At 35.5% G+C, this 27,219-nt stretch overlaps 1 protein-coding gene across 1 annotated transcript in view; it reads left to right on the top strand.

The window, feature by feature from the left end:
• Positions 1 to 26,477, top strand: part of EXOC5 (exocyst complex component 5) — a 46,734-nt gene extending 20,257 nt beyond the window's left edge. The window contains exons 7-19 of the mRNA XM_042782433.1: positions 927 to 955; positions 3,349 to 3,458; positions 5,348 to 5,392; positions 5,498 to 5,638; positions 7,574 to 7,656; positions 8,842 to 9,051; positions 10,273 to 10,420; positions 15,549 to 15,657; positions 20,179 to 20,299; positions 22,490 to 22,576; positions 25,142 to 25,250; positions 25,447 to 25,662; positions 26,289 to 26,477. Coding sequence (XP_042638367.1) covers positions 927 to 955; positions 3,349 to 3,458; positions 5,348 to 5,392; positions 5,498 to 5,638; positions 7,574 to 7,656; positions 8,842 to 9,051; positions 10,273 to 10,420; positions 15,549 to 15,657; positions 20,179 to 20,299; positions 22,490 to 22,576; positions 25,142 to 25,250; positions 25,447 to 25,662; positions 26,289 to 26,477 — 1,597 coding nt within the window. The remainder of the gene's footprint in view (positions 1 to 926; positions 956 to 3,348; positions 3,459 to 5,347; positions 5,393 to 5,497; positions 5,639 to 7,573; positions 7,657 to 8,841; positions 9,052 to 10,272; positions 10,421 to 15,548; positions 15,658 to 20,178; positions 20,300 to 22,489; positions 22,577 to 25,141; positions 25,251 to 25,446; positions 25,663 to 26,288) is intronic.
• Positions 26,478 to 27,219: the final 742 nt, after the last annotated feature.

Genomic DNA, 27,219 nt, shown 5'->3' with positions numbered 1-27,219 from the left:
TATTCTTCCCTCCAAAACAGGCACACCTATACTCATTTTCTCCCAGGTATATAATTCTATTACCACGCCTTGGAGTTGAGTATATATCCTAATCAGATTTGATTTTTCACACAAGTGAATATGGCTTTATATACATTCTTTGCCCCACATGACCTTGATATATATCTTGTTTGAATAACTCTAAATTTTTATTTCTTCCTTCATCTCTCTTTGGCATGTCTATTGCCAATCACTCTTCTCTCTGTTCAAACTGATTGCATAGATTTTTGCAGCATAAGTTTTCCATGTTATGCTTTCCCCCCTTGATACTTGATATTTGAAAAAGTTGTAGAGTACAGTTAACTTGTGTTTTAGTTTGAATTTATAAAGATTAAATAGTTTTCTGCTAAACTCATTGCGTTCTTTTTATAGTCTCTTTCTAGTTGAAAAATAATTCACTGACATGCACTTATTTCATAATTGTTTTTCTTTTAAATGATAAGGAACTTTATTTTTTAAAATCCCAATGGAGAATTGAAACAGACAAATAAGCAAATTTAAAATGTCAGTGAACGTGAATCGGGGCAATAGTTTTGATACTGGCTGAGTTGTTAGGTGCCTCATGCAGAACTCCTCATGTTATAGCTCCTTCTTTAGCAAGAGAATTGGGGATTCAGTCTGAATTTCCTAAGTGAGAACAGCTATCCCTCTAAATTGTCCAAATTCAATTTTATCACCTGGCAAACATTCCTTTGTTTTTGTCCTTTTCTTTCTTTCTTTTTTAAATAATCTTTTTGACTTCCATAGTTTTAGATTTACAGAGTTGCAAACCTAGCATGAAGAGTCTGTATATCCTGCGCCCAGTTTCCCCTTTTGTTCACACTTTGCATTACAGTGGTACATTTTTAACAACTAATGAACCTGCTCATCTTCTTTTTATCTTTCAGATTTTCGGAAGTAAAATCCAAAATTGCAAGTAAGTGGGGTTCTATTTCTAAAAAGATTTTGAATAGGTATTATTACTTGTGTAACAGAAGAAAACAAATAGTGAAAAGGGAGATAATGTAAACATTGTAATTCCGTGACCCTGTCTGCGAGTTTGATTTCCCTCCCTGAAACCACACACACACACACACACACACACACACACACATCCCTATTTATTTAAAAATAATTGGTAGCAAATGTGAGTCACCAATATGGTGACATTGAGGAAGAGAAAGACAGAGAGAGGTACATGGGAGGTACAGACAACAAAGATGAACCCTTTTGCACATACAGTACTGCATTGTCAGTGAAGACAAACATGTATATGGGTGGATAGATGGGTGGACAGGCTGAACTATTAGGTATGTCTATGAAGTGGGGAGTGTATCCAAGAACATGTATAGGGTTGGCAGACAATGGTCCTATAAGTTTATGTGAATGATCAGAATTCCCAGGTGTATCGTAGAGCTGACAAGAGACAAGGTTGTAGTTACTGCTTGGTCACAGCCAGCTACCAGAGGGACTGAGTAGTTGAACCTATGGGCTCGGGACCATAGTCTCAAGGGACATCAAGCTCAATTGGCATAACATACTATACAAAACATTGTTCCACTTCCTACTTTGGCGAGTAGCAACTGGGATCTTAAAAGCTAGCAAGGTGCCATCTAGATGCAACGATGGGTCTCTCCTCGTGCAGAGCAAAGAAGAATGAAGAAAACCAAAAATTCATGGAATGATTAGTCCTAGTGACTGGTACACCATGCGATCTGCAGCCTATACGACTATGAGACCAGAAGAACTAGGTGGTGCCTGGCTACCACTGTCATCCACTTGGAAGGGGATCTATGTAGGAGACCCTTGATAGAGAGGGAGTACAATGTGGAACAAAACTCAAAATCATTTGGAGGAAAAAAAGGGGCGGGGGACCAGTTTTGCTGGTCTGATAGAGCCTGGTGGAACCACTGAGACTATGGCCCCTGGCTGACCTTCAGGTCTGGAATTGAACCCACACCTGTGGCTTCCAGCCAAGCAAAAGATAGGCATATGAGTTAAACATTTACCCAAGGTAGATACACTGCTTGGAGAGAACAATCATGGAAGAAAGAAGGGCTGCTTATGCACAGAGGGCTCAGGGGGCAGGAGTGCATGGAGGGATGGACACAGGGAAGAGGTAACTATAGGGAAGAAGTGGGAGGGGAGCTATTGCATTGTGGTAAATTGTGGTGAATGTCATGAGACAAAGTGTATGTGAACTGCTGTATGGAAAATGAATTTGTTCTGTAAATTTTCACCCAAATCACTGTGTGTGTGTGTGTGTGTGTGTGTATATATATATGTCTTTATATATATATGTATGTATATGTATGTATAAAATAATTGGTAGCATGCATATTATATAAATAGGTTTATACCTTACTTTTCTACTTTAACAGTTTAGCTTAGATATTATTTTTTTATCCATACATTTGTGAGGTTCTTTTTTTAAAGCTCAGATTATGTGATCATTTCAGTAATGTTAAACTCCTTTCATGACTGGTTTGGTTTTTGGCAATCATGGTATTATATTTTAGGCTAAATCATTCTAAGTTTCTGGAAAAACCACTGTTTGAAGGCTTTGTGGTATATCCTGTATCACTGTTTGGGAGGCTCTTCCATAGAGATTCATAGAAGAGTAAAGATAACATGGATAGTTAGACTTCCTGGGAATGGTATTGATCACTTTGAGTCAGTCCAAGGGTCAAGTGTTCATTCAGAACCATACTACATTCAAAAATATAGTGAATCAAATACCATATATTACCTTCAAACAAAATTGGCGCTTCAATCTAACATTATTCATGGCAGGGGCTTTAGAACTCTAATAAAGAGTTCCATAATCATCCTTGCCCTTTCCATAGCTTCATGTTTAAAATTTTTTCTACCTGTTGCTTTCAGAAATGACATCTGAATTTTTTTCCAGTCATCTGTTAGTGTAAGTAATAGCAGTAAATAGGCCAAATTTGGGAGAGCTCAACTATTTTATCAATTGGGAAGATTTTTGTGTTTTGAAAACATAGATTTATATACCATAGTATATTATAGGATGCTCTGCTGGCATAGTGCCTAAGGCATTTGACTGCCAATCAGAAGGCTGGTGGGTCAAATCCACCAGCCACTCCTCAGAAGGAAGACTGGGCAATCTACTTCTGTAGAGCTACTGCCTCGGAAACCCAAGGAGGGGTTGCTATGAGTTGGATCGACTCAGCAGCAGTAAGTTAGAGTTAGTTAAGTATATTACTGGAGGGAGGTCCATAGTTACCGTATTTGTAAATAATTCCGATACTGTAAATACACTGGATACTTTGTCTCATTGTAGCCAAATGACTTCCATTTTCTTTTCAGGTAAATACCATGATTTGGAATGCCAGCTCATTCAGGAGTTCACCAGTGCTCAAAGGAGAGCTGAGATCTCCAGAATGCGAGAAGTAGCCGCAGTTCTGCTTCATTTTAAGGTAAGTAAAAAACTAAAAGTGAGAACCAGTTTTTAAGGCGAGGAAGATTATATAAATTCTGTCTCTTGTAGTCTCATCTATCAGTTTGTCGTACTGTGATGGTTTGTGTGTCATGAGGCTGGAGGCTATTTCAGTGGTATTTCAAATACCAGCAGGGTCACGCATTGTGGACAGGTTTCAGCAGAGCTCCCAGCCTGAGAGAGACTGGGAAGAAGGACAGGGCCATCCACTTCTGAAGAAACTGGCCAGTGAAGTCTTCAGAATAGCAGTGAAACACTGTCAGATACATTATTGGAAAATGTTAATGAATAGTCCTGAAACACTGTCTGATATATTGCCAGAAGATGAGCCCCTCAGGTTGGAAGGCACTCAAAATACAACTTGGGAAGAGCTGCCTTTGACGTTGAGCATTTAAGGTAGAGTCAGTCTTAATGACGTGGATGGAGTTACATCAGGACCTTCATTTGGTAACGGGGCACAACTCAAAATAGGAAGAAGCAACTGCAAACATCCTTTAATAATCAGAAAGTGGAATGTACAAAAGTATGAATCTAGGAAAATTGGAAGTTGTCAAAAATGAAATGGAAAGCATAAAGATCAATATCCTAGGCATTAGTGAACTAAAATGGACTGGTTTTGGCCATTGGTGTACTGTGCTGCGAATGACGAGAGAAGAGTGACTGGCAATAGAGATGCCAAAGACAGATGTAGGAGGAAACACAAATTTAGAGATACTCAAACAATATATCAAGGTCATCAAGGCAAAGAGTATATATAAAGTCATATTTACTTGTGTGAAAAAATCAAATCTGATTAGTATATATGTTCAACTATAAGGCTTGGTAAGAGAAGTATGTACTTGGGAGAAAATGAGTATAGGTGTGTGTGTTTTAGAGGGAAGAATAGAGTGTAGGAAGATGTGGGAAATAGAGCCAAGAGTTTTCAAGCACCTATTTTGTTTATTAATGCATCCTTTTTGATCAAATGTGATAGAAATAGGTCAAAAGCAAGAAGCTTTCACGTTAACTATTTGGAATGTAGGAACGAGAGAGGTAGGTGGAATATGACTGGTTACATTCAGTAATACAAAGGAATTTTGACTCCATCATCATGGAACTATCTTCCTGGAATTTGAACTAGGGAATTTGTGTGGGAGTACATATCCGCAAAGCACATGCTTAAAGAAATTGTGCATTTCTTCAGTCTGTTTGTTCATTTCTGGATCAGCTAGATTAGAGAAAGAGAAGCTGTTCGTTGGACTTTGCATTTAAGTTGTATATCTGAATGAATATTGAGGATAGCCTTTGAGACCACAATGTACTTTATTTTGCTTAGTTTCCTTGTTTTTATATATGATTTGTTAATAGGCAAAAAATCTCATTACTGTGAGCTTAATATTACAAATTAATTTGTGTTGTGTGCATTTTGTTAACATGGATTCAATTTTTAATGTAAATTTCCATATTATCAAATCCAAGGTTTAAACACAGCTCTGTCCAGATTCTAGCAAGGGAAGACAAATAACTTTGAAATGTTTCTTTAAGTCTTTACATCTTTGTGTGTGCATGTGCAGGCATGTTTTGGAGTTAAAGGAGAATCTGAGATGATCTTAGGGCAAAAATTGCTGTGAAGAACTCAGCTTGTTCACTTTTCTTCTTTCAGTCTAACATCCAACAAGGATATGAACTAACCAATAATTCATCATAGAAAGTGAAGATACTTAGGTTATTGGTTGATTATAATTAATTGTATTTATATTTAACAACTATTACTTTTGGCTATTCACTGAGACATAGGCATAATTTTATTACAAATAACATTTCTTTGTATAGAAATTATTAATATTGAAGCTGGATAGTAGTAACAGTGTGTTTCTTTCCTTTTTGTAGGGTTATTCCCATTGTGTTGATGTTTATATAAAGCAGTGCCAGGAGGTAACATAAAAGTATATTTTATTGGATTTTATTTAATGCTAATTTATACTTTAAAAACCATTGCAAAACTGTATATTCACTTTGTAAAATGTCTCTGCCTTTTAGGGTGCTTACTTGAGAAATGATATCTTTGAAGATGCAGCAATACTCTGCCAACGGGTAAACAAACAAGTTGGAGATATTTTTAGTAATCCAGAAACAGTACTGGCGAAACTCATTCAAAATGTATTTGAAATCAAATTACAGGTAATTTTAAACAATGACAAATTAAAGTAGCTCTTAGGACAATATGTGTTTGGTTTTTTCCCCCCTTACATGTTAAGCATTTTTAAAAAGTTAGTTTACTAATGTAATGACTTTAGGAATACTAATATGTTTATCCAGATAAGGGAAGAAGTATGTCAATATCATATTGTCATAAAATGTCTCATTGTTCACTGTTTCAGTTCTTTATGGCCGCTGTGACAGAAAATACAACAAATGGGTGGCTTTAAAAAAAACGGAGATTTATTCTCTTACTGTTTAGGAGGCTAGAAGTTCAAGTTCAAAGTACCAGTTCTAATGGCTGGGTGAAGGCCCCTTGACCTTGAGCTTCAGCTCTGTCTCTTGCTCTTAGCCCACTAGAGCTGCAGGTGTCTCTTCACTCAGCTAGTTACTGGCTACTGAGGCTGAGAAGCCCAAAGTCAACAAGTAGAATGGCACAGTCCCAAAATTATCAAACCGTATGACATGCCACTAATTCAAGTCCATCAGCAGTCCCAAGATTGACAGAAACATGGCAGGCTGCTGAACAACAACTCAGCAACTTGCAGGATTCAGTCGTGCCAAAAGCTAGAGACCTTCCTCAAAGCTGCTACTTATATACTGGAAGCAAACAACATCCCGAAGGCAGCTACTCACCTGCTCCAGTAGATTCAACCAGTCTCATCATGGGGAAGAAATGTATCAGCTGCCCAGCCACTCAAAACCAGGCCCAGCCAAGTTGACACACAACCTTAACTACCACATTAATCAAATAAAAGGTGCTAATCATTAAATATCATCAGAGCATGTGTTGGAAATTTGTGTTGTAGTAGTAGTAGTTGTTGTTGTTGTTGTCGTTATGTGCCATCGAGTCAAACCTGACTCATAGCGACCCCTCCTTGGGTTTCAGAGGCAGTATCACTACGGAAGTAGGATTGCCCAACCTTCCTTCCGAGGAGTGGCTGGTGCGTTTGAACCGCTAGCCGTCTGGTTAGCAGGCAAGTGTCTTAGCCACTATGCTACCAGAGCTCCTAGTAGTAGTAGTAGTAGTAGTAGTAGTAAAGTAATAGATTGTATCAGGGTAACCTTAGATTTGTTTTATTTATTTTTTGTCCTCCCCATGACCATCTCAGGAGATGGCATTTGTGAAATTGAACAAGAATTTCAAGTGTAGTCTTTAGAATTTTGTGTAATGTAGTTGTAACAGGAAACTCATGGGAGGAAGATGAGCAATCTACTTCCATAAAGATTTACAGTCTTAGTTATCCTATGGGGGGTCACTACGAGTCAGAATCAACTTATTGGCAGTGGGTGGGAACTTGAAAACAAAAAGAACCAACACAGGTATTTTTACAACCTTGATTCTTACAGTATTATACTTTAAGGCAGCATTTCCTAAACTGTGTTAACTACTGGATTAAGCAGCATTAAATACGTGTTTTTAAAATAATTCCGGGCTTTTAATAGTCTTTTAAGGTACTAATGTGTATTGTGATTCTTTAGAAGTAGGAGTGTAATGTACAGTATTTCCAAATTTACTGACCAAGGAACCCTATTTTAGAGTAATGTCTACTAATGTCTCAGAAGACCCTAGTGTTAACCAGACGGTTTGAGAAATGCTTTTCTAAGGAATTGATTCTATTGGTGTAGCCTCAGTTTTTATTGCTGCATCTCATGAACTGGTTTCCAAAGACAAGATATTTCTAAATTCTTTATACATATTGTCAAGATGCATAGAGATCTACCATTAAATATGTAAAGCAGTAGAAATAAAAACCTCTTTCCTTTTTGTGTTTGGTCTCTGCTATGCATTGCCTTTTAAATTGGATTTTAAATCAGAACAGGTCAAGAATGTGGAGCATTTTAGAGGAAAAAAGTAAGTTATAGAACTTAATATTCTTAATTGACAGAATGTTGGTTTTTTTGTTTGTTTTCTAGAGTTTTGTGAAAGACCAGTTAGAAGAATGTAGAAAGTTCGATGCAGAGCAATATCTCAAAAATCTCTATGATCTGTATACAAGGTACATTTTTAAAAGAATAATAGATCTTAGACTTAAATAAATAGAAAATGGGCATGTATTCAGGTGTTTTTGAATAATTGTCAGTAGCAGTAAACCTTTTAGCATTAAAAAATGCTTAGTTTTATCAACTTGTACAAGTGTAGCGTTCTTAGTGCATTGAGGAATTAGATGTTACACTTTATGTTATGGAACACAAAAGACTGTTTACTTGTTTAAATAAAGACTCAAAAATTTTGTTTTTGATTTTAATTAGAAACTAAAGCTAGTTCACTGGTCTTTAACTCCCCCCCCCCCTTTAAAACTAGAGTAATTACATGTAGATGCAGTTAAAAGTTTAGAAATTTTGAAAGGAAATGACAAACTCTTCAATGATTTCAGCCTTAAATCTGATGTGAGAGTTTGTCTTGTCCTTTTATAAATGCCAGTGCTACTCATTGTTGTTGTTGTTGTTATGTGCCCTCGAGTCAAACCCGACTCACAGTGACCCCTCCTTGGGTTTCCAAGGCAGTATCACTACGGAAGTAGGATTGCCCAACCTTCCTTCCGAGGAGTGGCTGGTGGGTTTGAACCGCCAGCCCTCTGGTTAGCAGGCAAATGTCTTAGCCACTATGCTACCAGAGCTCCCAGTGCTACTCGTAGAGATACTATATCTCAAGCTTTATTTGGACTTTTATTTTTCCTTCACTTTTTCCAACTCTATTGCTATTCTTTAGTGTTACAATTCTGGGAGGAGTTTTTTCAAAAGTAACATATAACAGGAAGTTTATCTCAAAAGCAACATTCTTGTGACCCTTTCTTCAACAGTGGGAAGTAGAAAATTTGAGGAAAGTCCACATGGACAGAGACAGAAGAAGGTGGGCAGCATGTGATGAGCGGCCTTGAAGCCAGAAGCCCTGCTGCCATTGTTGCTGTTTCTGCCCTAGTTTATTGCCTCAGTTTCCTCTCCTCGATCATCCCTCGGAGCTTTATGGCAGTCATCAAAACCATAATGTTTTTTGAAGTAGTCCATTCTACTTTACATATTTAACCTGATAGAGCTGCTTGCTGCATTCTAAGTATCCTCTCAAGGTTTAAGAAATAGTGGTTTAACATGTCATTAAAGTCACATTGTAAAAATATATATTCCTTAGTATTGTTATTATAGCTAAATACATTAATCTTTTTTTTCCTCTTTTCCATGAAAAGAACCACCAATCTTTCCAGCAAGTTGATGGAATTTAACTTAGGTACTGATAAACAGACTTTCTTGTCTAAGCTTATCAAATCCATTTTCATTTCCTATTTGGAGAACTATATTGAGGTGGAGACTGGTTATTTGAAAAGCAGAAGTGCAATGATCCTACAGCGCTATTATGATTCAAAAAACCATCAAAAGAGATCTATTGGCACAGGAGGGTGAGTGGAGTTTTTTTTTGTTAAATGTTATAATTAAAACTAAAGACATTTGGAACTCTGTTTGGATAAACGTGTCAGATATTGACTATCATTAGACTATTCTTTGAAGAACTCTTAACGCAGGATGATCACACCATTGATCAAATCATGTGTTTTGAACCACATATTGAAATGACCTAAAATGGCATGATTACAATGTCAAGCAGAATACCAGTATTATAAAACATTTTATAGTTTCTTTCTCTTTTTTTTTAGAATTAGTAAATTATTCCAAGTTATTGACTGAAAAGTACGTCAGTTTTTTTGTTGCAGGTGTGAAAACAAGCAAACAGCAAATAGTTCACAATTTGGGTTCCCTGAATTGAACTTTTTAATAGGCATAAAATTATTAAAGTATTACCTTAAATTCTGTGTTCTTACACGTATCAGAAGAAAATGATTTGCTGTCAGCACTGGTGGCACTTCAGTCACGCAGACCTCAACCCTCTGGAACCTAGTTGATTCTAGGAGACAGAGTGACTTCTGTGGAACCGTATTGTCAGAGTCCAGAATCCACACACATGCATACCCTAATCAGGTTCTTACTTCCAGTTTGTCATAAATAATGATCAGGGAAAAGTTACAATTGACTTTGTAACTTTGTAAGAGAGAACAATGGAAAGACAGTAGCAAGAAAGGGAAAACTAAAGAACATCAAGAATTTTTAAAAAAGTAGTTCACGGTAGTCTGGAGCTATATATTTTAGGAGCAAAAACTTGTGAACTTTTATATACCACCATATAATAAGTAACCCTTAGTCACTAAGAAAGGGTTAAATTGTGTTTTCTACATTTTAAAGTAGTGAAGACATAAGTAAATTGTTTAAATAGTTCAAGATATTTAAAAATAATTAAAATTTTGAAGTTTTATTTTTAAACAGGACCATTTAATTATCTGGAACATTAACCTGTTTGGAATATGTCATTTCCCAAGGAAACCAGATACACAAGGAGATTTTGGCTGTAGTGTCATATTTGTAGCACTGAAAGGGACTTGAGAGATCATTTTCTCTAAATCTATTCATTTTTTCAGATGACAAGTCTTCAGAGGTCAAGACTTGTTTCATTTTACAGAACTAGTTACTAGAATTAGAACTTAGTTTCCTGGCTATTGGTTCATTTGAAATTGAAATCTATGTATAATAATGTGTTCTTTTTTTTATTTGTATGTATGATGTGCTAGTATTCAAGATTTGAAAGAAAGAATTCGGCAGCGTACCAACTTACCACTGGGGCCAAGTATTGATACTCACGGGGAAACTTTTCTGTCCCAAGAAGTGGTGGTTAATCTTTTACAAGAAACTAAACAAGCCTTTGAAAGATGTCATAGGGTAAGAGTGATTACAAATGGATTTAATTTATTTGTACATAAAACTCACTGTCTTTGAGTCAGTTCAACTCATAGTGATCCCTTCTTGAGTTTCTGAAGCAGTATCTCTGCGGAAATAGATTGCCCGGTCTTCCTTCCAAGGAGTGGTTGGTGAGTTGTATATAGTTATCTTTTAATTTGTTTAAACTAAGAAATAACATCTACTCTATGGTTAGAAGCAACTGTTTTTTAATACTTGTTCTGGTACTAGTGCCATTCTGACAGGAATATACCACAAATGGGACGACTTGAACAAACAGGAGTTTATTCTTACAATTTTGAGGCTTTAAGTTCAAGTTCAAAGTTCCAGGCTCTAGGGGCTGGGTGAAAGTCCCTCAACCTTGGGGTTCAGCTCTGCCTCCTGCTCCTAGCCCACTGGAGCTAGAGGCTTTTCTTCACTCAGACAGCTTGCTGGCTGCTGAGACTGACAAACCCAAGGTTGACAAGTAAAAAGGCACAGTCCTGATGTTACCAAACCACACAGCAGGCCATTAACTTAAGTCCATTTTAAGTCCCAAGGTCAGCAGAGCATGGCAAGCTGCTGAACAATGACATGGCTACATGCAGGGTTCAAGTGTGCCATATGCTTGAGACCATTCCCAAAGTTGTTTCTTATATACAGGAAGCAGACCACATACCCAAAGGCAGCAGCTACTCAGCTGCTCACAGTAGATACCACCATGGAGTTGATTACCAGTCTCATCATGGGGAATACTACATCCAGCTGCTTATCCACTCAACCAGGCCTAGCCAAGTTGACACACAAACTTAACCACCACAGTACTTTAAAAAAAGAAATGGGATTTTTTTTTGTTTTGTTTTTGTTATGTGTCATCGAGTCGGACCCAACTCATAGCGACCCCACCTTGGGTTTCCGAGGCAGTATCACTATGGAAGTAGATTGCCCCATCTTCCTTCCGAGGAGTGGCTGGTGGGTTTGAACTGCCAGCTTTCTGGTAGCAGTCAAGTGCCTTAGGCACCACGCTACAACAGCATTATTTTTACATTATTTAGGAACATATTTTAATGTAATTTTAAAATTAAAATCGAGCATATAAAATTTTTATTCTATAAGACATTAAATCAAGATATATAATATAAAGGAAGGTTAGTCCTTTTTTGTAAAAAAAAAAAAAAAAGCGTTCAGGAAAACAATGTCTTTTAAGAATACAGACATCATAGGGAAAGAATGAAAAACTAACCCTTTAAATTTTAGAATTTCTTTACTGCAAACACACTTTTAGCAAAGTAAACAGTCTACAAGAAGGGTATTTGTTGCCACTCTAACTAAGAGCAGGTTATTTAAAACAAATAATAGCTAATAATTTTAGAGCAAGCACTGTATTCCTGGTACTGTTCTAAGCACTTTGAGTATATATATTATTTAGTCATCATAACAACCCTGCATGTTCATCAGTATTGCTATTTTACAGATGAAGAAACTGGGATATAGAGCTCTTCAGTAGTAGAACTGAGAGTTGATGTAGTCTTAATTTTTAAATTTTTATTATTTGTGTGGTTTACACATTTATATTGAGCAACAGTAAATAAATGTAAACTATACATAGGTTGGAGATTCATGTCTACCCAGAGGTACCTTGGAAGAAAAGCATTATCCTCTACTTCTGAAAAGTCAGCCTTTGACAACGCTGTGGAGCACACAGTTCTACTCTAATGCCCATGGGATCACTATGAGTTGGAATCAAGTTGATAGCAACTAGTTATTCATATAAATACAAGCAGAAAGGATACATGTCAGCTATTTACATGAAATGTGAGTTGCCAATAAGATATCTATCTTAATATGGGAAGTTAAACTTAAAATACAGAAACACTACCTCATTTTCATTAGGTTGGCAAAAATTAGGTCTGTTGATACTGAGAGTGTTGGTAAGGATGTGGAGCAACAGGAATTTCACACAGGGGAGTGAAAATTGGTGTAATTACTTTGGAGAGTGAATCTGGCAATTTCTCAGAGAGACTCCTGTATATAGGACATGTCTCACAGTCACAGTGGCATTGTTTGTCCTAGTGGAGAAGTAAAAGTAACTAAGTGCCTTTTGATTAGCAGTTGAGCACTTTAACTGTCTACATCACCCAGGCTTCTCATCTTCCTGACCCAAACAAACCAAACTCACTGCTGTCGAGTTGATTCCACTCATAGCGACCCGTCCTTGGGTTTCCAAGGCAGTATCTCTGCGGAAGTAGATCGCACAACCTTCCTTCCAAGGAGTGGCTGGTGGATTTGAACTGCCAGCCCTCTTCTTCCTACTGACATCTAAATGGTGATATGCCTCAGGGTTACATTCTCCAGACTTGTTTTCCTCTTTATCTGCACCCATTGCTTAGCTGTTGTCAGTTGGTTTGAAGGCACTAAATGCAATATCTTTATATATGAGCTTAGTATATAGGAACTTTATTATAATCATTCTGTCTCCAGTTCAGTGTGGAATATGTTAGACTGTAAATCACTGATGATGGTAAGAGGGAGTTCCTAGAAGACGGACATCTTAAAAATATCTCTTCTTCTAGTCTATGAAAACAGTATTATCTCTCCATTTTTGGGGGTCTCCATTAATTTTTCTTAGAAGTGTTTTGTAATTTTCAGCATACAGGATTTGTTTTCTGAGTATTTCATATTTTTAATGCTATTGTAAATAAGATCTTTTTTTTTTTTTTTTTTTCTATTTCTGATAGTTCATTGTTACTGCAAATGGTTAATTCACTTGGCTGCTAACAAGGATTGGCAGTTTGAGTCCACCCAAGAGGCATCTCCAAAAAAAGGCCTGGCTATCTACTTCCAAAAAAGCATCCTTTGGAAACCCTTTGCAGCACAGTGCTACTCTGGCACATGTGGGGTTGCCATGAGTTGAAGTCAACTCAGCAGCAACTGGGAAGAAACTGTATAAACATACAATTGATTTTTTTTATACTCTGTAAACTAAGTAAACTCACTTATTAGTCTTGTACTCTGCAACCTAACTAAACTCATTTATTGGTTCTAGCAGCTTTTTTGTAGATTCCATAGGATCTTCTCCATAGACTATCATGCCATCTGCCAATAAAGGCAGTATTACTTATTCTGTAATTTTCCTCTTTCTTATTCTACTGGCTAGCACTTCCATTGTAATGCTGAATAGAAGTTGTGTGAGTAAACACCTTATATTATTCCTTATCTTGGGGTAGTGCATTCAGAATTTCATCATGATGCTAAACCAGTTGCAAATGAGTCAATTCCCCGTGTGTCAGAGTACAAGTGTTCCACGGGGTTTTGATGATAGCTATTGTTTTTCATACATGCTCTTTATCATTTGAGAAAATCATTTTATTTCTAGTTTTTTGAGTGTTTTTATAAGGATTAGATGTTAAATTTTGTCAAATACTTTCTTTATGTTCAGTTACTATGGTGAAATTGATTTTCAGATGTTAACATTATATTCCTTTGGTAAACCCTACTTTGTCATTATGTAATATCCTATTAATATTTTTGTTAGATTAATTTTTTATAAAATTTTATTAAGAATTTTTGTACCTGTGTTCATGAGGGGTATTGGACTAGTTTTTTGTGTGTTTTTTTCTTGTATGGTCTCTGTCTCTTTTTGATACCAGGGTAATGTTAGCTTCATAGAATTGAGTTTGGAAGTATTTCTTCTCTTCAGTTTTTTGAAATAATTTGTGTAGAGTTAGCATTATTTCTTCCTTAATGTTTATTTCTTTCCAGTAAAGTCACTTAAACCTGCAGTTTTCTTTGTGAGGGTTTTTAACTACACATTCGACTTCTTTAAGGCTATCCAGATTATCTGCTTCCTTTTAGGTGAACTTTGGTCATTTGTATTTCTTAAAGGATTTGCATATTTCATAAAAGTTGTTGAATTTATTGTCAAAGTTGTTTATATTATTATTATCCTTTTAATAGCTATAGAATCTCTCATGATGTCACCTTCTTCATTCCTGATACCAGTAATTTATGTTTTCTCTCTCTTTTCCTTGGTTAATCTGGCTAGAAGTTAATCAATTTTACTGATCTTCCCAAAGAGCCAGCTTTTGGTTTCATTAATTTTTCATGTTGTTTTTCTGTTGTTTCCACTCTTGTCTTATTATTTCCTTTTTTCTCCTGACTTGTGTCTCATTTGCCTGTTTGTCAGTTTTTTAAGGTAGAAGCTGAGGTCATTAGAGACCTTTTTTTTTCAAATACAGGCTTTTAGTCCTATAAATTTCCCTCTAAGTACTACTTTAGGTACATCCCACAAATTTTGATACGCTATGTTTTATTTCATTTAGTTCAAAATACTTTTTAATACCCCCAGCTTTTTTGTTTTTCTCCTTTCTTTTGGCCCAAGAGTGATTTAGAAGTGCATTATTTAGTTTCTAAATATTTCAGGGAAATTTCAGATATCTTTTGATTACTGATATCAAAATTTGATTTAGTTGTCAGGTAACATACTTTGTGTGATGCAAATTCTTTTTATATTTATTGAGACTTTTCTTTTTTTAAGCCCTGATTATGGTTCATGTTGGTAACTTCTGTATGTACTTGAAAAGATGTGTGTTATGATGTTTTTTGATAGAGGGCTGTATAAATGTCAGTAAGGTCCAGTTGATTTATGGTGGTGGTCAAGTCTCATATATTCTTATCAATGTTCTGTGTACCTATTCTATCAATTATGCATGGGTATGGATGTAAACAGAAGAAGAATGAGAAATTGAATTTATTCCTTATGGCTTGTGAAAAAAGATATGGGAATGTTCTGAGCATCAGTGAGCAAAGGAGGGAGGTAAGGATTGGAATGCAGAGACTGATGAGGGGTCAGAGTTGAGGGAGTTAGTTACTAAGAAGACCACAGAGTTGAGTGATACTAGATTAGTTTTCTATTCAGTGGAGATTTAAACTGGGTTATGAACTTCTTCTTCAACTCCCAACTTTAAACAGCAGATAATAAGCATTACCCTGAAAGGGTGTGTGAAGGCGAGTTGCTATTTTGATACCTAAAGTACTATTTATGTGTTACACAAAATTGCTTTAAAAAAAAAAGGTGAGTTTTTTTAAAGGTAAACATGAAGAATGATGTATTTGTTTTTTGTTTTTAAAGCTCTCTGATCCTTCTGATTTACCAAGGAATGCCTTTAGAATTTTTACCATTCTTGTGGAGTTTTTATGTATTGAACATATTGATTATGCTTTGGAAACAGGACTTGCTGGTAAGTGTATTTGTGTTATACTTTGTGTTAAATTCTTTTTATCCTGCTTGTTTAAACTATATGCCTAATATTTTATATATAATCATCTTGATATTTTGAATTCAGATCAGTACAATAATGCTTTTTGAGCTTCTGTAATTCAAGGATTTGTCAGGTGCTGAAAACTATACAAAAGACACAATTCCCTCATATTGTTTACATCCAGCCAGGCTTGGTAGGCCATATAAATCACTACTGTGTATGACAGAATGTATTATAATGCTATGAGTTATAAAATGTCAGGGGAGCAGAAATGAAGGTGAGAGCAATTCTAGTTGGCTACCTGGCCAACTGACTGGATGAAGTCCTTATTTGTACCCACTTCTAAGAAAGGTAATCCAGTGTTGTTGTTAGGTGCTGTCGAATCCAATAGAATGTGGAAATTATTGAACAATATCATTAATATCACACATAAGTAAAATTTTGTTGGAGATAATTCAAAACTGGTTACAGCAGTTTATTGACACAGAACTTCTAGAAATGCAAGCTGGATTCAGAAGAGGATGTAGAACATGGCATATCACTGTTAATATCAGATTGATTTTGGTTGAAAGCAAAGAATCCCAGAAAGATGTTTACTTGTGTTTTATTGACTATGCAAAAGCATTCATTTGTGTGGATCATAACAAATTATGAATAACATTGAGAAGAATGGGAATTCCAGAATACTTAATTGTGCTCATGAGGAACCTGTTCATAGACCAGGAAGCTATTGTTCAAACAAAGCAAGGGGATACTTCATAGTTTAAAATCAGAAAGGGTGTGTGTCAAGGTTGTATCCTTTCACCATACTTATTTAGTCTGTGTGGTGAGTAAATAATCTGAGAAGGTGGATTGTATGAAGAAACAACATCAGGATGATGAAGAGTATCAGTGGCATCAGGATCGAAGGAAGAGTCATTAACAGCCTGTGATATGCAGATGACACAACCTTGCTTGCTGAAAGTGAAGATGACTTACAGCATTTACTGATGAATATTAAAGACTACAGTCTTAATTATGGATTACATCTCAACATAGGAAACAAAAATCCTCACAACTGGACCAATAAACACGGTAAATGGAGAAAAGATTGAAGCTGTCAAAGATTTCCTATTACTTGGATCCACAATCAACACCCAGGAATGCAGCAATCAAGAAATCAGATGATGTGTTACACTGGACAAATCTGCAAAAGACCCCTTTAAAGTACTGAAGTACAAAGATATCTCTTTGAAGACTAAGGTGCATACTCACCTAAGCCATGATATTTTCATTAGCCTTATATGCATGTGAAAGGTGCCCAGTGAATAAGGAGGACTGAAGAAGAGTTGATGCTTTTGAGTTTTGGTATTGGTGAAAAATACTGAAAGTACCATATGAAAACCCAGACTCACTGCCATCGAGTCGTATCCGACTCATAGCGACCCCTCCTTGGGTTTCTGAGGTGGTATCGCTACAGAAGTCGATGGCCCAACCTTTCTTCCGAGGAATGGTTAGCAGTCAAATACTAACAAATCTGTCCTGGAAGATGTGCAGCCAGAATGTTCCTTGGAAGCCAGAATGGCCAGACTTCATCTCACCTATTTTGGTCATGTGGCCAGAAGGGACCATTCCCTGGAGAAGGATATCATTCTTGGTAAAGTGGAGGGTCAGTGGAAAAGGGGAAGGCCCTCAATGAGATGGATTGACACGGTGGCTGCAGTGATGGGCTCAAGTACAGCAAGGATTGTGAGGCTGGCACAGGACTGGGCAGTGTTTCGTTCTGTAGTACACAGGGTCTCTGTGAGTCAGAGCTAACTCAGTAGTGCCTAAAAACAACAGCATGGTTTGCAAGGCCCTTTGCAATCTGGCCTCTTACATACTCATCCTCATTTCATAATACATTGTACCTTACTGCCCCAGCCACTCTGGCTTTTCAATCTTTTTTCTCACCCAGGTTCTTTGTAGTTGGTGTTTTCCCATCCCTTAGACCCTTTTCCCTCAGCTCCTCTCACAGCTAACTTTTCAACCTTTTACTCAGATGTCACCTTCTCAGAGAGGCCTTTACTGATCACTTTAGCTCAAGTAGTCTTTCTCTTACAGCCAGACTACTCATTATCTCATCACTAAATTAACTTTTTTCCTAGCGCTTACCACAGTGTAAATTTTTTTTCCAGTAAATTGTCTGTCTCCACTCACCAGAATTTATTCATTCAACACATACTTACTATTTTGTACCTGCTTCCTGCACTCATCAAGCTTGTATTGTTGTAATGAAATACAGTAAACAGGTGAATAGGAAGTACAATGAGGAAAAATAAAGCTAGGTAAGGGGACAGAAAATGGTAATGAGGAGGTAGTACTGGGGCTTCAGGGACTTTTTTAGACGTAGTTGGAGAAGGTCTCCCTGAGCCGTGTGAACCCGAGATCTCTGAAGTGAGAGACTATTCTACAGAGTATGTATGAATTCTATGTAATATTTGTAAGATACAAGGAATCTTACATCTTATTTATTATTGTATTATAGCACCTAGCAGTTCAAATCCACCAGCCACTCCTTGGAAGGAAGGTTGGGCAATCTACTTCTGTAGTGATGCTGCCTTGGCAACCCAAGGAGGGGTTGCTATGAGTCGGTCCGACTCGACAGCACATAACAACAATAACAACAGCACCTGGAAAGCACATAGTAGATGCTTAGAAAATCTTTGTTGATTATATGTAACATCATTCTGTAAGGTTTCAACATTAAAGGAAAATTACCTGAAATTCACTTTCTTGGCTCAACTGGTGATTGATTTATTTTCACCCAGTTTTTACATAGTTGCTCTCTTGATAGAGATAGGCATTTGTATTCTACTGTTCTTTACTTAATTGGAGCAGACCTCTAACATCATATATTTAACATTTACCATTTGCACATGACTTAATGGTCCATAATGTGGTAATTTGTACTCAGGTAATAAAACTCACCTAAAAAGTGTTAGGAAGATTAAATAAGATAATCAACAAAAGATATCAATTTGAATCTGTGCAGTATGAAAGATTTGTTAATTTAGTTTGTATGGCAACTTAACATTTTGATTTTAATATCAATATTCTCAATTTGTAAGAGCTTAGGAAATGTCTTTGTAGTTTAGTTAGCACCCATTGTCAGAATATCTAATGTTTGCATAAAGTTCTGTCATACATATATATTCTAGTGTTTATCATCTCCTATTATTAGACATGTTGGTTCCTTTCACGTTTTTGGTATATAATGCTGCACTGAACATTATAGAGCTTCAAGTGCTTTCTTGATTTTGAATTATTGCCTTTGGATAAAATACCAAGTTAAAATATGTTATAAAAATTGTAAAAAAAACTTGATACTTAGAAACTTTCTAAAGTTTTTTTTTTCTTTAATAAATTTTTAATCAATTTATACTGGTACTGGCAGGTATCAATGTACCAGTTTTTCTGTACACCATTGAAAATCTTTTAAAATTATAAATACTTTGTAGTTAAAAATACTGGCTTGATTTTCATTCTTTTGTTAATGGAAAGTATTAGTATTTTCTACCTATCTGTTAGTTTTATTTTTTTCTTATATAAAGTTTGTATTAGAAGCTTTAAATAGGTAATTTTGTCTTTTATGTGAGAAAAAAACCTTTATTTTCTGTTTTTAAAACTTTGGAAATATCACCATCCTATAAAAGAATTCTAGTTATTACACTTCCATTTTCTCATTTGCTGTTAATATTTTTCCTAGTCTGTTACGCCTTTCGTTTTAATTAGAAATGTAAACCTCTAGAGCTGTAAAAGACCTTGGGGTTTGTTCATTGCTTTTTTACAAAAAGGAAGAAACTGACATCTAGAGAGCTTAGCTAACTAGAGGTCAGAATGTGGGATGCTTTGATACAATACTGAAATCAAGAGTTTATTCTGTGAGTTGTGAGAGACTTTGAACATTTTAGAGGAAAGAGTGGAGAGCACAGTGAGTGAAATATTCAAGGCTAAGTTTGGGCACATCCCTAGGGCAGCAATATATAGAATAAATGAATAAATAAATGAACCAGGAACACAACTAAGAAAATTCCTTTAATTATTATGACATAATGAGACCTGGCTGTAAGAAAAATAGTGGGCGTTTTCGTGGTTTATATGGATCCCTGAGAACCAAAGAATGGGAAAAGTAAAAGAGAGGCAGAGTCCAAGATGGCCAGTTAGCTTGTCAGTAAGCAAATCATGAAAACTGAGTAGATCATGACAATTTAGGTATAAAAATAAACTTTGAATCAATTTTTATTAAGATATTAACCACCTTAATTTTACTCTTCTTTCCTCAAAAATATAATTGCTGATTTATTAAAACAATCATAATTTTTATCCATGTTGTATGTATGAAAGCCAAATTCTTTTTTCTTTTGCCACAATGAATTTCTTCAGTATGATTCTAACATATTTATATTATGGCTTGCTTGTATTTATGTGTGTGTGAATATTTATGCATGTGTATGTTTCTTTTTTTCTTTCCAATTTCAGGAATTCCTTCTGCAGATTCTAAGAATGCAAATCTGTATTTTTTGGATGTTGTGCAACAGGCCAATACTATTTTTCATCTTTTTGACAAGCAATTTAATGATCACCTTATGCCACTAATAAGGTTAGTCAAAATCTCTGCTTTTCATTGGTATTTCAATGACTATTATAAGATTAATACTAGATTCCTTTTGTTAATTATAAAAGCAAAACATGCTCATGAAAACTTCAGACAGAACAAGATTCTTTTCCTTCTCCCTTGCCTTTTTGTGTCCTGGTAGGTAGTGTAGTGCCTAAGGCACTTGACTGCTAACCAGAAGGCTGGCGGTTCACACCCACTAGCCACTCCTCGGAAGGAAGGTTGGGCAATCTACTTCTGTAGTGATAACACCTCGGAAACCCAAGGAGGGATCACTATGAATCGGGTCCGACTCTGTGGCACATAATAGCAACAACAACTGCAGTTTTATTTTGGTGTGATTGGAAAGACCAAATCTGTCATAAACCAAAATCTGATATGTAAGAGGACCTCTGCTCTAACTCAGTGAAACCAAGCACATTTAACACCCTTCAAAAGATCCAACAGTTACAGTCTTCTTTTACCTACTTGTTAACAATGAAAAAATGACAAAAATTTTATGAGCTTTGATTTATATCTTCACTTCAGTTTACATGAACTTTTAAAACATTTGAGGATTAAATAAGATAGTGTATGTAAGAACATAAGGAGCTCTGGTGGCACATTGCTTAAGGCATTTGCTAACCAGACGATTGGCAGTTCAAACCCACCAGCCATACCGTGGAAGGAAGACTGGGCAATCTACTTCCATAAAGATTTACCACCTCAGAAACCCAAAGAGGGTCACTATGAGTCCAAATCAACTTAATGGCAGTGAGTTTGGTATTTTTGGTTTATGTAAAAACATACTTTCCAAAATTGTATACTTTGAAAGGAAATCATGGAGATTTTTACCTTTTATGGAGCTGTTATGTCACATAGTGAAGAATTTGTATAACTATTAAAGTTACATATCCCTTAATATGTTGGGTGTTTTTGACATTTATGTAGCATTCAGAAGGCAGATACCAGTTTGGATCAATAAAATGCAGTTGGATTGACTGTTAGCCTCCAAATTTTAACCTGAATGATTTATTTTTTTTCTTGACTAATGATACTTTGTGACTTTTTTTAGTATTATACCAGGTATTTAGGAGCACTGGTGGTACAATAAGGAGCTCTCATGGTATAGTGGTTACAGCATTTGGCTGCTAAACCAAAGGTCGGTGATTTGAACCCACCATCTGTTCTGTGGAAGAAAGATGGGGCAGTCTGCTTCCATAAAGATTTACAGGCTTGGAAACCCAGTGTGAGGGTCACTATGAGTCAGAATTGATCAATGGCAGTGAGTTTTTGTTTTGGTTTGTTGGTGCAATGGTTAAGTGATTGGCTACTGACAGAAGGGTTGGCAGTTCAACCCCACCTGGTGGCTCGCACAGGAGAAAGACCTGGTGATCTATCCTTGTACAAAATTATAGCCTAGAAAATCCTGTGGGGCAGTTCTGCTCTGTCACATGGGTCAGTCTGTAATGAAATAGACATGATAGCACTTCACAACAACATAGTAGGTACTTAGTTATAAACGAAACCAAATAATTCCAGAATTTCAAAATTAAATATTTATATTCTGAAGGAATATCTCTTCAGAAATGAGAATAACAATCTAATGTTCCTCTTCTTTCTTTCTTAAATGGGTTAGTTGTTCCTAATGTGATTGTTGTAATGAATTGGTCATAATAAACACTAAACAATTACCACTTCCATGCTTCTTAGATTTGGGGAAAAGTTGAAGTACTTTATATTTATTTATTTGTATACCCACTCCTCATTTGACATGGTTAGGTTCCAAAGACAAAGTCGTTATGCTAAAATCAGCATTATGTGAAAATGGAGGCTGATCACATCAGATCACAAAACGGAGGATGGCTATATCATTACGTAAATGTTATATTTCATCATTACCTAACTGTCAAACCACTAAAATTCATGCCTGGCCAAGTTGACATGTAACCTTAACCACCACAGCCAGCATTACTGTCACCTCATATCTCAGTATTCGTTACTGCCAGACATAAATCATCAGTGAGCAAAATAGTTGTATGGTAGATTTTTGTAAATGGGAAGTAGCAATTGCATTTAATGAAGTTGTTAAGTGAGGAGTAGATGTATTTATAAATGTGTAAGTGTACAATATATATGTGAAGACTTTTATAAGACTCTTAATATTGTGGGTTCTTTTCTTTAAATATTCAATAGCTCTTCTCCTAAGTTATCTGAATGCCTTCAGAAGAAAAAAGAAATAATTGAACAAATGGAGATGAAATTGGATACTGGCATTGATAGGCAAGTTGCTAGTTTTATATTTTCTCTTGGATTTTTTTTTTTAATTGTAAAAGTGCTATCATAGCAGCATTAAAGCAATTTTTAAAGGAAAACAGTCTTAATTACATAAGCCTGCTGTAATAGTTGATTTTACTTTTATATAGCTTTCATTTTGTATTAGAATGTTATTTTTATTAGCATCCTGAGTTTATTATTTCTGGAAGTAAATTTGTTTCTATTTACTTTTAAACTAGAGTCAATTGAAAAACTTTTTATAAGCCTCCCTCAACACACACACATGCACACACACACACACACACACTCTTATTCACTCACACTCTAAATGCTTTAAAAAAATTGGCATGTAACGTAAAGGATTTCACTTTTATTTAGAATTTTCAGGCTCAAGTATAAAATACTTAAAATTAATAATTGTAGTCTTTCAAAACTTCTATTAAATGGGTACAAAATCTACACTCAACTTTTTTGTAATGTTTCTTGTAATTACCTTTTCATGGTATAGAGCAGTGGGTCTATATCTTTTTGAGATGGTGGTCACATATGTAGCACACACTTGTGAGTTTGTATTTATTGATGATGATAATAGCTACATTTCATTAGCATTTTCTCTGTGCCAGTCACAGCGCAAGGACCTTAACCTTATTATTTCATGCATTTGCTAGGAACTACTATTTCCATGTTACAGATGAGAGAGTGAAGGCTTAAAGAAATTGAGTAATTGGCACAATATTAGCCCATGCTATTAAGACTTGAGTATTTCTTTCTCTTCTGCTCAAGAAAACATATTTTAATGTATGTTAGTGACAGTACTGTCATAAAGATAGCCTGGAATTCACTCTAATTTACAAAAGTAAATTTTTACTTTCTGGTAGTAACAAATTACTTGCAACTCACCTACCAAATTGGTTTTAGCACCAACGTTGAGAACTCCCTTAAAGTATATAATAATAAGAGAAAGAAAAACAGAATAAAACTGGAAAAAATAAGGATATTATATAGAATTAATTTAGTTTATTAAAAGATTTTATGCATACAACAGTCCTAAAAACTGGTCTTTCCCTTTATTTTTAAGTCAGGAAACATTAGATTATACATATATACAACTTCATTTAATGCATTATATTTATACATTTAATGTATATAAACAGGTAATATAATCATCACTGCCAAGAAGTAGGTGTATTCCTAACTTAAAATCCTTAATATTAAAAACTTAAGTCCATTTCTTCTTGCTTCCCTTCAAAAATACATGAAAATAATTTTGGGGGAGGTGAGGAGGTTGGATATATTAAGCTTTCAGAAATACATGAAATATCTATTCCCTAGTTTTCTTCTTTATAAATTGTACACTTTTTTTCCATCTTTCTATATAGTTTACAAACCTTTACAGTAGTTAGTACATTGAGGGCACAGCGATCTCTGGCGCACCCGTAAGGGTGATCGTCTGCTTCTCTCATATCCATGTAGATAGGTCATGAGGTGCACTTAGCGTACACCTGCATCCCTGCTGACATGTTGACCAGTATTCACTTATTACTACGCCAGAACTTTTTTGCCTTTGAATCTCACATAATCTAATTCCACCGTCATATTCCCTTTCTTACTGCTGTTGTCTATCTATCATTTTGTCAGTCTGCTACATTTAATGAAGATTTGGGCACCAGGCTCACAACCTTTCTTTTAGCCTTAGGTTATTTCCACATGGTGCATGTAACTCATTCATTTTCTTGATTATCTCCACTTTAGCTACCCAGTCTCATGCCCCACTGGACTTTGTTATGATTAGTAATAAAAGGCTTGAGTCTGAATATCCTACTTTGGCCACAACCTCCTATTATTCCAACTCTCCATAGCCGTCCAACCTCAGCAGGCCTCAAAGACCTTGCTATCGTCATCTTTTGCCAGTGTATTACCCTTTTATTAGCTTTACTTCCTTCATTATTGGGTTTAGATCACTTGGCCTGTTTCTTGAATAACTTAATCATAAGTACCTTAAAATCTATTTTTCTTCAACTATAACTGCCTTATAGATCTTAAACTCTGCATCAGTGGAGTCTCTATTCCATAGCTGGATGGCAGGTTGCTATTGGAAAATATCACATACATTATCAGCATTGTTACAGATCTGTGCCCTCATTTCTCACCTGGGTCTTCGGTGTCCCTTGTCCATCCTCTTGTGTGTCCTTTGACAGTGAGATCTGCCATTGCTCAAAAGCCCTCTATTTTCCTACCTTTCTAAGCATTCTCACTATGTAATTTTGCCTTTGAAGATCCTTAGATGTTAAGAAAATAAATTAGTGACAGGTTTCTAAGATCTTTAGCATGGTCTTAAATATAAAATATTGGACAAAACTTTGTCTTCTTTTTTGAGCAGGGGGATAATAAAACTACAAGCTCTTTGATATCAAGACCTAGAATTTACTTTTTCTAAAATCTGAGTCTACCAATAGCAAAAATATGTTAGGGTGATACGAAATTTATATTAATTTAACTTAGTATAAATAATGTAAACAAAATATAAAACAACTTAAATGGATCAAATACATTGTGTTCTCAATTCTCTAGAACATTAAATTGTATGATTGGACAGATGAAGCATATCTTGGCTGCAGAGCAAAAGAAAACAGACTTTAAACCAGAAGATGAAAACAATGTTTTGATTCAGTATACTAATGTAAGTAAAATGATTAAATTTGCTGGTAAGAATATCTACTTTGTTAATATTTTGGTTAACACATTTTCATTGTACCTTACTATACTCTTAAAGTCTTTTTTTTAATGCCTAGAGATTGATGGAAAATTACATCTATTTTCTCTTTAGTTAGACGGGTAAACATTTCTATATAATAAATACAGAAAAAATTTTACAGGCCTGTGTTAAAGTTTGTGCTTATGTAAGAAAACAAGTGGAAAAGATTAAAAATTCCATGGATGGAAAGAATGTGGATACAGTTTTGATGGAACTTGGAGTACGTTTTCATCGGCTTATTTATGAGCATCTTCAACAATATTCCTACAGCTGTATGGGTGGCATGTTGGCCATTTGTGATGTAGCTGAATACAGGAAGTGTGCCAAAGACTTCAAGGTATGTACACACAAATATCAAGCTTGCTGCAAATTAGGCTTAGAAACATAAGTAAGACCGTTAAAAATCTGCATTGACTTAAAATGAAAATTTGTAACTCCTAGAGATAGCGAGATGGCTCTAACCTGTTCATACTTGAAGAAGTGTTGTTCCAATAACATTTTCAATATTGACACATTTTTTGCTTCATGCTTTATCTTAGACAAGACCCTGTTTTAATTCCATAGCTCACATGGCCCTACTGACTTCCAAGGCTCATGCCATGTATGTTACACATCAGTAAAATGATATGTTTTTTCTTTATGTGTATCTCTCTCTGATCATTTTTCCCTAAGGTTTAAATTATTTTTTAAAAATGTTGTTTTAGTCATAACTAGGCCTAGTCTATAAAAGTATAAATGATTGTTATTAAAGAAAATTGAGGTATCTATTACTTAATCTTTGTAAATGTAACTTAAGAAATTTTTGAGTTTTAAAACTTCAGGAGCTTTTAAAATGTGTAATCTGCCGAACTCCCACACTAGTAAATCCTGATTGACAGAATGTCAATGAAAAAAATCTACAGATTAATTAGAAAACTGGAAATTATTTTGTTTCAATGTTATTATTCTCTTTTCTCATTTCAGATTCCACTGGTATTACAGCTTTTTGATACTCTGCATGCACTTTGCAATCTTCTGGTAGTTGCCCCAGATAATTTAAAGCAGGTCTGCTCAGGAGAACAGCTTGCTAATCTGGACAAGAACATACTTCACTCCTTCGTACAACTTCGTGCTGACTATAGATCTGCCCGCCTGGCTCGACATTTCAGCTGAGATTGAATTTACAAGGGAAATGTGTTGTACTCTGGTAGGCCTCGATTGATAGAAAGCACTGAAGATTCCATGTGAAACAGCCAACATTTTATATAATAATGACTGTTTGGAAGAAAACAGCAGCCATATTTACCCTTAAGATTTTATTTGAAATTTGGACACCACTAGCCATATTTCTCTTTTTCCCCTTACGTTAAATTTCCATTCCGTTCTTGAACTTACAGATTTCAAATTCTGTGAAACTACATGTCAGTGTGTTCATCCTGGAAAATGTTAGTGTCAGAAGGCATATGAAATGTTGCACTGTTGGCTCTTCTTCTCTAACATATTCTACTTGGAGGTATCACTATCCCATTTTGCATTAATGGGTGAAATACAGCAAAACCACATTTATTATTTACCAGTTTTTAATGACCTTTTCAGCACTAGTAATTGTTAAGCAATTTATCTTAGGATTTCCTAAAGAATTTTTTGTGTCTTTCCAAGGGTTAACAGTTTCGCATAATTTCTATAGTTGGTTGATTGAATTTTTTCTGAGGTGCAACAGTAATACTGTTCTAAGAAAAATTATAAACTAAATTAAAATAATGAAATATTTTATGTAGATATTAATAGTGGGTCAGAATACAGCTGCTTTCTGGGTAAAACTTACAAAAGTTTGCTATTTCTTATTTGGTAAATAGATTTTAAGCCACTCTAACAAGAAATAAGTAAACTACCTTATTTTATATTTCACTTGAGA

Source organism: Orycteropus afer, unplaced genomic scaffold (genome assembly GCF_000298275.1).
Source record: "Orycteropus afer afer isolate SDZICR_OR568_19922 unplaced genomic scaffold, OryAfe1.0 scaffold00314, whole genome shotgun sequence".
NCBI classification, from domain to species: domain Eukaryota; kingdom Metazoa; phylum Chordata; class Mammalia; order Tubulidentata; family Orycteropodidae; genus Orycteropus; species Orycteropus afer.
The sequence above is the reverse complement of the archived record's forward strand: the minus strand, read 5'-3'. Positions and strand labels throughout refer to the sequence as shown.